The sequence below is a fragment of the Cygnus olor genome, chromosome 4 (assembly GCF_009769625.2).
Source record: "Cygnus olor isolate bCygOlo1 chromosome 4, bCygOlo1.pri.v2, whole genome shotgun sequence".
NCBI lineage: Eukaryota > Metazoa > Chordata > Aves > Anseriformes > Anatidae > Cygnus > Cygnus olor.
The window spans coordinates 281,032-293,131 of NC_049172.1; the positions used below are offsets into that span (position 1 = coordinate 281,032).

Genomic DNA, 12,100 nt, shown 5'->3' on the forward strand with positions numbered 1-12,100 from the left:
AAAACGAAAAGGAAAAAGTAAAAGGGAAAGGAAAATAAAAGAACAAAAACGAAAAGAAGGAAGAGGAAAAGAAGAAAAGAAGGAAAAAGAAATAGAGGAGAGGAGAGGAGAGGAGAGGAGAGGAGAGGAGAGGAGAGGAGAGGAGAGGAGAGGAGAGGAGAGGAGAGGAGAGGAGAGGAGAGGAGAGGAGGGGAGGGGAGGGGAGGGGAGGGGAGGGGAGGGGAGGGGAGGGAAAGGGAAGGGGAGGAGCAGCAGGGCCTTCTGAGCCGCCGCGGGCTGTCAGGGCGGAGCGCACGGCGGCGCCCGGCCCGGCCCGTCCCGGCCCGGCCCGTCCCGTCCCGGCCCGGCCGGGCCGGGCCCGGTGGGCAGGTCCGGCCGCCGCCCCGCCCCCGCCCGCCGCCGCAGCCGCCGCGCCCGCTGCCGGCCGTGCCCCCGTAAAGGAGGCAGGGAGCGGGGCGGCGCGGCAGTGCGCCCCGAGCCGCGCCCGCAGCACCGCGCCGAGCCAAGCCGCGCCGGGCCGGGCCGGGGGCGGGCGGGAGGGATGCGGAGCGCCGAGGAGGACGAGGGGGCGGCGGGCAGGGCCCCCGCGGCGCCGTAAGCCGCGCTCCGCCGACGCACACCCCGCGGCGCGGCCCCGATGCCCGGCGGGGCGGCGCTGGGGCGCGGAGCTCCCCGATAGGGGCGGCGGGCGGCCCGGGCTGGATGCCGGCCGCCGGGGCCCCGCGGCGCTAGGTCCGGCCGCGGTAGCGGCCGGGGCGGCGCGGGGATGCTGGCGCTGGGGCAGGCGGACGGCGCACCCCGGCAGGGCGCCTTCCTGCTGGGCAGCCCGCCGCTGGCCGCCCTGCACAGCATGGCCGAGATGAAGGCGCCGCTGTACCCCGCGTACCCGCTGCCCGCCGGGCCCGCCTCCTCGGCCTCCGCTTCCTCCGCCTCTCCGGCCTCCGCCTCGCCCTCACCGCCGCTCAGCTCGCCCGGCCTTAAGGCGCCGGGCGTGGGCACTGGCCCCGGCCCCGGGGGGCTCCCGGCGCCGCCGCAGCTCTCGGCCGCCACGCCGCACGGCATCAACGACATCCTAAGCCGGCCCTCCGTGCCCCTGCCGGGCGCCGCGCTCGCATCCGCCGCGCCCTCTGCCTCGTCGGCGGCGCCCGCCGGACTGCTAGCCGGGCTGCCCCGGTTCGGCAGCCTTAGCCCCCCACCGCCGCCACCGCCGCCGCCGCCGCCGCCACCGCCCGCCCTCTACTTCAGCCCCGCCGCCGCCGCCGCCGCCGCCGCCGCCGTGGCCGCCGGGCGCTACCCAAAGCCGCTGGCCGAGTTGCCGGGCCGCACGCCCGTCTTCTGGCCCGGCGTGGTGCAGGGGCCGCCCTGGAGGGACGCCCGCCTGGCCTGCGCGCCCCGTAAGTACCGCACCCTGACCCCAAACCCCAGACCCCAGCCCTGCACCCTGGTCCCGCTGCCGGTCCTGCTCCCGGACCCGCGTTAACGCCGCGCCGCCGCGCGTGCCTCTCTCTCCTCTCGCCCCGCCAGACCAAGGCTCGATTTTGCTGGATAAGGACGGGAAGAGAAAACATACCCGACCCACTTTTTCTGGCCAGCAGATTTTCGCCCTGGAGAAGACGTTCGAGCAGACCAAGTACCTGGCGGGCCCGGAGCGCGCCCGGCTGGCCTACTCGCTGGGAATGACCGAGAGCCAGGTCAAGGTGAGGCGGGCGGGGGGCGCCTGGGGGGTCCGCAACCCCCTGGGGGTCCGGGTTAGGGATCCGGGGCTGAGGCGGTGGCTGCAGGTCTGGTTCCAGAACCGGCGCACCAAGTGGCGGAAGAAGCACGCGGCCGAGATGGCGACAGCCAAGAAGAAGCAGGACTCGGAGACGGAGCGGCTGAAGGGCGCCTCGGAGAACGAGGAGGAGGATGACGACTACAACAAGCCGCTGGACCCCAACTCGGACGACGAGAAGATCGCGCAGCTGCTCAAGAAACACAAACCGGGAGGCGGGGGGCTGCTGCCGCCCCCGTCCGAGGGGGAGGCCTCGGCCTAGCCCCGCGCCCGCCGCCGATCTTGGAGATGTACAGATTATTTTTGTAGACTCTGCGCGCCCCGTGGCCGGCGGGAGGCCGGGGGCAGAGCACGGAGGACTGCGGCTATACGGGCGCCGGGCGGCACGGAGGGGAGCGGCGGGGCTGCCCGGGTGCCACGGTGTCTCGGTGTCCTGGCGTCCCAGCCCCGCCGGGGGTCGGCTCCCGGCGAGCAGAGCGCTCCCGGCCCCGGCGCGGCCCCGCTCCCTGACGAGCAGCAGCGAGTGAAACGAAAGAAGGGAGAAGCCAGCGCGTGGACCAGTAGCTGGTGCGAATCGTCACAACCACTTTCGGTCAAAATATAAAATTCATTTAGTTGCTGTAATTGAATTTAAGGTGTGTTTTGTTTTGTATCATACGGAATACTATAGAATGTAAATTGTTTGCTTTTTTTAAGCCGATAACGATGACATATCGTGATATAGCGTCTTAACATTTATTAATTTATATTAAAAAGATTCGGTTTGTAAAGAGAAAAAGAGCCCCCTGCGCGCCCCGTTCCATGTAATGCACTTTCTGTTCCCGAGTTCACCCCGATAAAGCGATTAAACACGCACCCTGCCGCCGTCTGCTGCCTTCTCCCCTGGGGCCGGGCTGGGGACAGGGCCGGGGGTCGCGGGCAGTCGGGGGCAGCAGGATCCGAGGCTGGGGGCCGGGACCCCTGCTCCCAGCTGCTGCGGCGCGGCCCCAGCAGGGGTGTGGGGCCAGAGGCGAATTGCTTGGGGGTTTCACCACCGGGTGTTCGGCTTCGTTCTGCCCGGGGGAAATGAAATTCCTGACCAGCCCCGGTGCCCGCGAATTGCAGCAACCATTGTAAGGCGGGGGCACAGCAGACAGACAACAACCTCACGGCTGCAGCGCGGGGGCATGGCGGGCAGCGCGCACCCACCGAAATGGCGGCAGGGTAGCAGATCCCCCCCGACCCTGCCCGGGACCGGGACTGCATCCTGCACCCCTCATCCCTCCCCCTCCTCCCCCCCTCCCCCGCTATCCCGCGTTTAATGAGTCGCCCGCATCCTCATCACCCCAGCATGGTAATTGAGCAGATCTATTAACTTGTTACACTAGATTTGTTTAAAGAGACTATTACACAGTCATTTAATCAATTTGTTACACTGGAGGTCCTGACTTATGAGACACTTGCCGTATGATTCCTTAATGACTGAATTAATTTGTTTTAATAAAACCAACATTGTGTACAAGCGCATTTCAAGAAATGTAATTTTGGAGACGGAACAGTCCAATGCTTCATCTGATTAGGTCTTTTCCATGGTTTATCAAAGTCTGGAGTTGCCGTCATAAACTGCATGTATGGGGTATTTTTCTTTTTTATAGCGTCATTAATTTAATATGGATCATTAGTTCTTTATACACATGCATGTTCTGACAAATGTACCCAATGAATAATGCACCTAATGCGTTCGGGCTCAAATGCATCATGCTGTAAACAGAAACCGCTGCGGAACGAGCGGTGGCGGCGCAGATCCCGAAGCCCGGTGCAGGCGCTGCGGGGCCGTCGGGGCCCCGCGTTCACCCCCGGCCCACGGGAGCAGCCGCTGCTGCCGGCCAGCCCCGGAGGCTCGCCCGGAGGCAGCAGCGTTACGCGGCGGGTCACCCGGCCGGTCCAAGGTCGCTTTAATTCTGGCTGGAGGTTAATTGGATCACTGCATTAAAGCAGAAATAGACTGCGATCAGCTTGCCCGTAATGAGGACAGACAGGCTTTTTTGTGTACCTTTTTTTTTTGTGTAGCCGTTAAGACCGCTCCCTGCCCGATAAGGCTCCGGGGTACCTATCGGCAACGAAATCTCGCTGCCGGCTCTGCAGATCGAAGTGCGGCAGCTCCTCCGGCTTGGTGCCGGCAGGGCACAAGTGTGCGGTGCTGGGCCCGCTCTCCTTACTCTGTGTTGGGGGGGCTGCGCCCCCCAGCTTGCCCGGCCATGAGAAGACAGGTGGGGCAAGACCAGGTGAGGCCAGGCGAGGTACCGGGCCCCGGGTGCCACCACGGTGCCGGGGTGCCAGCCCTGGCAGCCCGCTGCCCTCACCCCACAGCCGTGAGCACGGGTGCACTCTGCTGGGTGCCCCGCTGCCCGGGAGCACAGTGCCCAGCCTGGAGAGCCTTGCTCAGCTCTCCAACCCTGGCTCTTCCGACGACGTGTTGCAAACAGTCGGGGCAGAAGGGAGGACGGTCAGGGGCGCGTCACCCCCCGGAGGAGCAGCAGGGACCCATGCCTCTGCGTGCAGCCCCGCGCCGGCTGCGCGTTGCTCTGGTGCGGACTCCTCTCTGGATGGAGCTGTTCAGCTGCTTGTCACTCACAGCGGCAGAGCCGAGCCGAGCCGCTGCACGTCCCTGCTTCCTAGAGAAGCAGCCGAGCTGCTGGGCATCCAGTTACACGACACTCTTACCCCGCAGCTCTCCCCGGACTGCAGGGAAAAATCCCATCATCAGCAGCAGCTTTCCCAGCTTCTCCTTCCGAGAAAGTTTTCCTAGACGAGACCTCCATCCACATTAGAGGGTATGGAGAAAGCTCTAGTCTGACAGATATTTTCCTAGCAAAATTCGTTTTGTAAGGAAAACTCCGACTCAGTTCAATATCCACGTTTAAAACTGTGCCAGATATCAGGCTGGAAATACGGGCTCGCACTGATTATCAGACTATGGGTACTGGATGAACCACGCATGCACAGGGGGAACGGTCTGACTTTTTTTCCAAAAATGCCATTGCACCGTAACACCGCTGGCACTGTACGTGCTGTAAGTGGAGTTGTTCTCCCTGCTGCTCTGATCCCGGCCTCACCAGGAACACCGCCAGGCGTCGGTGCAGCAGGTGACTCGTCCGAGAGAGAAGTGAAAGACAGGCAGCTTTAGAGCTGATGCACCGGACAGAACAACGAAAAACCTCAATTCCCTGAATTATTTCCCTATTAGCAGCAGGAAGCATGCATGGCACAATAGCACATAGTGAGACAATGACAAAAGGAGCAGTTTGAAAACAGTCCCTTCTGTGATTACTTCTCGATACCAAACACATCTGCTGAAATCGGGATCAGGTTTGTCAGCTGCTTGTGACTGCTGGGAGGGCTACGTTTGCTGGGTAATTTATTTATAATAAATAATACGACTTGCCCTGAGGACCCAGGCAGGTGCCTTCTTGCCGTGGCCAGAGAGCCCCTGACTGGATTCCCCCAAACACCTTCCTCCTTCTATCCTCATTGTGCCTTCCACGGCAAGGAAAGTTCTCACATCTGAGAGAATAACCATACGTGTAAACTAAACCTTGACATATTTGAGCACATCCCTGTACACATCTTTATTTGAATAGCTGTTAATTGCTAGTGGTCCCCAAGGAGGCCACCAGGAAGAACGTCGGGAGCCCTGCTCATAACCCAGCTGAATACCTGGCTATTTAAGGTACTCTGGAGCTGCATGAATCAGAAAGAAAACAGCTCCCCCTACCCATTTTATTAGAAGGCAATAAAATCTGGTGGTGTCTCATTAAATTTAATGAGCCTTCATAAAATAACCATTACACTGTGGAGGTAATGAAAAGAATAACTATGGTGGTTAGTAAATAAACCAGCAAGGGTGATGCTTTTCCATGTCCCAGACACCTACCAGGTATCAAACAGGTACACAACTCTTGGTGAAAGATGCTATCTTAGATACTCTGCACCCACTGGCATCTTCTGTATCCGTGTCGGGTTCTTTCTGTCCCCTCCTCCCCTACGGCATCAATGCATTCGGTGCCTTTTGTTTTCTCACTGCTAGGCTGCACGCCTGCATGCAAAACAACCACCATGAGGGATGACAATTTCAAGGACTTGATGCAAACGCTCAGGGGTAGCCGCGGATTCTGCGTCTCCCCTCTTCTGAAGTTTCTCTCACAGCAGCGATCACTTCTGAAACCATCGCTGCAGAAGTTCCCTCACTTGGAACAAATAGGTGCCACCCCATTCTGTACATGCTTGTATCACGGCGACAGATGAACTCAGATTTAAAATCATGGCCCAAATTCTAACTCTTACTTACCCAGCTCACACGTGCCCTGGAAATTGCGAAGTTTAGCTGATTATGGGATCAACTCCACAGGGAGTTTATGACTGCCCATTAAAAAAGCAAGAGGAGAAACTGAGCAGAGGCTGGCATACAGTGCCAGAGGTTGCTGTGGGAACTTTACCCAAAACTGCACAAGGAAAGACTTCAGCACGGTGTTAGGACTGTTCATGTGAGCGAACGAGCAGGAGGTGATCTGCAGAATCACTTCTGCACCCCTGCCTCCTTCTGAGACTCGTCTTGCTCCTCTTGCTATTGGCAGGTTACTGCTTTGCTTGCTGGAGGTGCACACTGTGTGGGTGTGATGTGTCACAGCTAAACTGTAATGTCCTCAGAGTTTATTTCTGGTTTTCACTGTGGCACCCAAACACAAATACTCTGCCCCTGTTTTTTTGTGTGAACACATCACATGCGATCTCAATGAGGGTGAGTAACGCTGGGGCAGAAATTGTGCATTTCCATGAACTTACTCAGATGACTCTTTTCCTGAAACTCAGCTTCTATCTCTGACATGTCCTGAAAGGACTTGAAAAGGAAAAGGAAAAGGAAAAGGAAAAGGAAAAGGAAAAGGAAAAGGAAAAGGAAAAGGAAAAGGAAAAGGAAAAGGAAAAGGAAAAGGAAAAGGAAAGGAAAGGAAAGGAGTATGTTTGCCTGCCTTTGTACAGGAAGGGCTATGTACAAAAGTGGGCTGTGAGATTAGTAATGGTATTGCTGTATTTTGGTTCCTGAAATGAGCATGGTGGACAACTTCCCAGCCCTCTCCCTGCCCAGAGATCTTGTAGAAGTGGTAACCTAAAAACTACCTGGGGTCAAAGCTCCAAGTACTCCCTTGCTGCCTGTTGCCCACACTCGCTCTGCTGCTTCTCCCCTTCCTCAGCCCTTCGGCTGACTCAGAAACCACTTCTGATCAGACCAGGCAATGCCTCTCTTCTATGGTGGAGGCAACGTAATTTTTGTTGAATTATAAATATTGCAGACCTATTCCTTCCCTCCCCCTGCTGCAGCAGCTCCTTAAGACATGTAAACCCATAGTGTTATTGCTCCCTAATCTAGTTGAGGTGATGAAATGGTGCCAAAACTCTCATTGCAATTTCATTAGCATATTCATGAGTCGCACTTTTGCAGTGTTGCAGAAACAACACAAATTGGTTTGTGAATTGTGAACTCCCCCTTCTTCGTTGTCGCCGTCGTCGTCTTTTTCTTCAGAATCACAAATTGAGGATTAGCAAGGCAAGTGTGCGAGGGTGACTTTGGGACCCGACCACTCAAGTTTGGTGATGTACCCTTCTGATTTTCACTGTAATTTCTTCCCTTGCCTGGCACTGGTGTGCATGCTCTGTTAACAGAAGAACAGGGACCAGGGCAGTGGCAGGGCTGCAAGCTCTGCGGTTCTGACAGGGCTGGTTACCCAGTGCAGCTCTGTTTCCCCACTGCTAAAAATGCTAACAATGTCACTTGCAAAAAGGATGAAATGCAGTGGGCACAGGCTTTTCTAATTTTTGGGTGAAGGGTACTAAACTGCACCAAGTGTTCTTGTCAAGCTTAAAAGTGAGCATGCCCTACTCACGAGCACAGCACATAGGGCACGGCCCTCCTCTCTCACAGCATGCCCTCCCCAGGGCTCCCGTACAAGCTGCCGCCAATCTCCAAAACCACAGCCAAACCATGCTATTATTCCATGCCACTCGGGGCTCCATAGAAGACAGCCACCAAGAAAAGGCATCATGAGCACGCCGATTTTGAGTCAGATGGAGAAGCAGGTGCCAGTCCACACCCACTGTGATGGGGGACGCAGAGATGCACATGAGCCCTCAGCACCACTTAACTGAGCACCTTTCCAGTGCGCTCACCTCTAACTGAACACACAGAGACCCATTTGTTAACTTAGTGAAGGCTGAAGCCCTTGCAGGGAAATTGCTCTTGTATCCGTCACGTTATGCTGGTACCGTGGCTGGAAAGCAGGAGGAGCTTGCGGCCCCGTGCTGGTGAGAGGGGGTGCGGGGATGCCACTGCTGGGGGACTGCTCCCCACTGTGGGCCCTGCTGCGAACGTGGGATCCATCCAAAACGGCAGGCTTCCACATGGAGCTCCATTTAATTTTTCTGCGGACAGATCACTTTAGACTCGCATTGTTCACATGAAATAATGAAACATTACTGATTTAATTAGAGCTCAGTTTTTCAGTCTGTACTTTCTGTATTGTTGAAATTGCATTTAGCATGGGACAGAACTACCAATAGACAAAGCAAGTTAAAAGACACAGCTACAGAAGATATTCTCTTCCCCTTTTCCTTTGCCAGTTTCTATTCATTGCTCAATTTAAGTATGGAAATGTTTGTCAAAGATTTCCTGACACATGAATTCCACAAAAAAAAAAAAAAAAAAAAAGAGAGACAGAAATAAAGATAGGAAAAAAGAAAAAAAAATAAGAGAGAGAGAGAGAACAGGGCATCTCCTCTTTGTGTTCCTAACCCATTTATGGTACAATATACAGATAATCCAATCTTCTCCCGAAAACAAGGTTTGTGCAGTTATGCTCTGCTACTTCACAATAGTTCACTTAAAACTTGATTGTTTTCTCTTATTTCCCTTCTCCTTGAACTGCCAAAGTGGACTGGGCAGGCCCTTGCTGGCAGAAATAACTGTTGACTGCAGAGCGTTAGCTCTGTCAGCTTCTACCTAAAGGTCATGAACGAAATGTGGGAAAAACTGGGAAGTCATCTTGCGAGGCTGCCCCTAGGACTGGGCAGCAAGGACCAGCGCTGTGCCTGGCAGCAGGACCAGCATGGCATGCTCGCAGGCCCCCCGCTCCAGGCAAAATTCCCACTGAAGGGCAAAACCAGCAACGTGACATCTGGATTTTGCTCACTCTGGAAAAAAAGTCTGAAATACAGCTTTTGCCATTCAATTCACTGACCATTTCTTCCTTGCAGCTGCAGGTGAGAAATAACGAGAGAGCACCAGCAGCCTAAAATGGATACTCAGTTCTCGGCTAATGCAGCCAGCAGCAGGGCCTGCGCTATGGGTTGCACATGGAAGCCCTACCAGACAACCAAAACACATTTCTCAGTTTCCTAGTCCCTATTGGAACATGAACTAAGTGTGATGTATCCTGATTTGAGGCACACTGCTTGAAAACTGAAATAATACAACTACCTTTGCTAGCATAATGTGAGCAGCAAAGTTAGTCTAGATGAGAAATGCAATGCAGAATGCCAAATTCTTGAGAATTTACAGTCTCGATTCAAGGATATAATCTGGTATATAGTGTCATCTCCAGCAACAAAGTTGGAAGACTTAGAAAATAACTTATCTCGACAAAGCTATTTGTGTGAGAACAACAGCACGAGTTTTGTTTCTCTGCCAGGGCCATGAGATTTTTCTCTCAGCTCCTGCAGGGACTAAGGAAAGCTTCTCCAGAGTAAGGTTTTTCTTGGTTGTCTTGTCTCCTGCAAAGGAAAGAAGCCCTTCCAAGTGAGCTGACATTCACCCTTAAATTACTTCCCAGTGCAGTCTCTGTATTCTGCGCTATAGCAGGAGACTGCCCATTTCTCACATTGATTTACACAAAGCAGGGTAGTGATCATACAATTAATAGCTGACTTCATTGGAAGCCAGCTGTTAGCCCCGTAATTTACAATAGGAACAGTTTAAGAGTAGGAAGAACTATACTTGTAGAAACTATATTTCTGTATTATAAAGGTCAAACCCAACTTCCTTTAGAGTTGCTACAGATTCTATTGGACTGCAAACGACGCTGGGTGTTGATGCCTGCAGCCTGAGTTTCATCTGGTACTGCAGGAGTGACTTGCCTGGGACACAGGCGTGTTAGTGCAAAACCATGCGGTTTCCCCAGGCAAAACCAGGAACGGTAGGTACTGCCCAATCTGCGGTCTGAATTCCCACAGCAGCAGCCCTACAAAGTTTCCTTTCAGGAGAACACCAACACTGATGTCCACATCCCAGTGGAGCCCAGCACATGCTGCGGGGAGGGCGGTTGGGGAATGAGTGCGGTGCACTCTTTGCTCCTCAGGCCCTGCCTTCCCTCCCTGTTTCAAGGCAGTGGCAGATTGGAGGCCTTGCTTGAAATACTGGGCATTCCTCTCCCGTCTGCACGACACAAACAAATGCTCGTTTTTCAATTACCAAACCAAGCTGTGTTGAATCATTAATTTCTGGGCTACTAAACTAAGACAATGCATGGTTTGTATTGACTCTGGTCATGTACTGCCGGTGCCTATACGACAAAATAAATTCCTGCAATGCAGCTTAGTACTGCAACTGATAGATGAATTTATTGACAGAGCCTTCCTTTATATACCGGGTCACATTTTAAACACCATTTCATCTGTTGATGCCCTTGAAGCTAAAACAGGATTGCCCTGTGTTGTCCCATCGGAAGCTAATCCTGCAGGGTAATGCAGCAGTACTTGGTGTGCGTTTTGTACATGCTTTCCTCACTTTCCCTATATGCACTAGGAAGTTAAACGCGATGCGCTGTAAATAAAGAGGCCTCCATTCCCAGGTCTGATAACCTAAAGGTTGCCATTACCTCACACATTCTTTGCTCTGGTGTCACCTATGCCACAGGAAATATTTAGGAGATAAGAGAGGAATGCACCTTTTGCGGGACTGAAGGCCAAAGCCCCACTCTGGCAAACCCATGTGGGAAATGAGACCTGGCATGGTTTTAGGGGCTACAGAAACACGGCAAAGTAAATCTAAACATCATTACTTAGAAGACAAGCCTGTGCCTACCTGGCTTTTCATTCCAGGATTTTTAATGTGGAAGATAAAATGCCTGTGCCCAGACCAAGCCACTGGGTCCTCTGAAACTGTCAGCTGTTTACACAAGTCCTGCTACGTGGCTGTTTCTGGATGTGGACTGGAAGGAAGATGAAGTCCTGCCAAGGAACATTGCAGAGCACCTGAGGGCTGAAGATTTCTGACCTTATGTGGAAGAGACTCAAACATGCAGGAAGTTTTGGAGGTGCTTGGAATTAGTGTCTGCACTTCGTGGCTCATGCCAGTGAGACCTTACCCTCATGGACATCACTAGGTTTATCCATGGACAAGCTGCCTGCACGGGCAGCAGGCGGTTATGGTGTTAGAGGAGCCTTCCGCTCCCTTGGGTCTGTGCTTACCATCAGATGTTTTCAGGCATTTTCCACCAGTCCAGACAGCTCTGGCTCGGTGTGCAGTTATGTGAAGATGGTACTCATCGATGTCAGTGGCTTGCATGTGAGGATTATGGTCTCACAAGGGAAAATCCTAGCTCCAAGTCACTCATACAGGGATTGTGGCAGGTGGTGCTGAGTTCCACCTTCACCTAGCCCTGCAGGGCCCAACTCGAGTCCCAAAGGCCAACAGCAGCCGTAAGTAAGACAAGATGTGCTCAACGGGCAGCAGTGGCTTTCATGGGTTTGTCTTCTGGCTTCTAGCTCTTTTTTTTTTTTTTTTTTTTTTTAATGAACACACAGCACTGAGGCCAGACCACCAAACTCCCCTGTCTGGGACACCACGTGGGTACCAGGCAATGCCTGAGCCACATCTGCACCAGTGACCGATGGTAGAGGGAGAAAGGCTTGGTGAGAATGACTTCCCCCAAACACATGTATTCCTATATTACATGTATTACATGTATTCCTGTACAGTATTCCTGTAGCGGACTGAGATATCCCTCCATTATCCCCGGCCTGCAGCACATCTCAGACAGGAGTTTAAACTCCAGAGCAGAATAAACCCTGCAAAAGACGCCCGGCACCAGGAAAGGGGTGCCTGAGCATTTGCACGGTGCTCTCCATGGCTAACCGCTAGCATCCCGCCATGGCGCATACAGGGAACGGAGCCAAGTGCAACAGCCAGAATAATAAACAGAGATTCCACATGATTAAAAGAAAAGTTTCTCAGAGTTAATATTAGGATGAGCAGCACACTGGGTCACAGGCTGAATTAACTCAGAAAGAATGGGGTATGAT

At 53.9% G+C, this 12,100-nt stretch overlaps 1 protein-coding gene across 1 annotated transcript; it reads left to right on the forward strand.

Moving 5' to 3' along the window:
* Positions 1-760: 760 nt before the first annotated feature.
* On the forward strand, positions 761-2,623 carry NKX6-1 (NK6 homeobox 1). The gene is made up of 3 exons (XM_040555113.1): positions 761-1,394; positions 1,525-1,697; positions 1,782-2,623. The coding sequence occupies exons 1-3, from the start codon at positions 767-769 to the stop codon at positions 2,031-2,033; spliced, it is 1,053 nt and encodes a 350-aa protein (XP_040411047.1). The 5' UTR covers positions 761-766; the 3' UTR covers positions 2,034-2,623.
* Positions 2,624-12,100: the final 9,477 nt, after the last annotated feature.

Bases quoted from the DNA above. Each gene is read 5' to 3' on its own strand.
- NKX6-1 (XM_040555113.1), top strand. From the start codon at position 767: ATGCTGGCGCTGGGGCAGGCGGACGGCGCACCCCGGCAGGGCGCCTTC. The intron at 1,395-1,524 runs GTAAGTACCGCA...TCGCCCCGCCAG, and splicing joins CCGCCTGGCCTGCGCGCCCC to ACCAAGGCTCGATTTTGCTG. The intron at 1,698-1,781 runs GTGAGGCGGGCG...CGGTGGCTGCAG, and splicing joins TGACCGAGAGCCAGGTCAAG to GTCTGGTTCCAGAACCGGCG.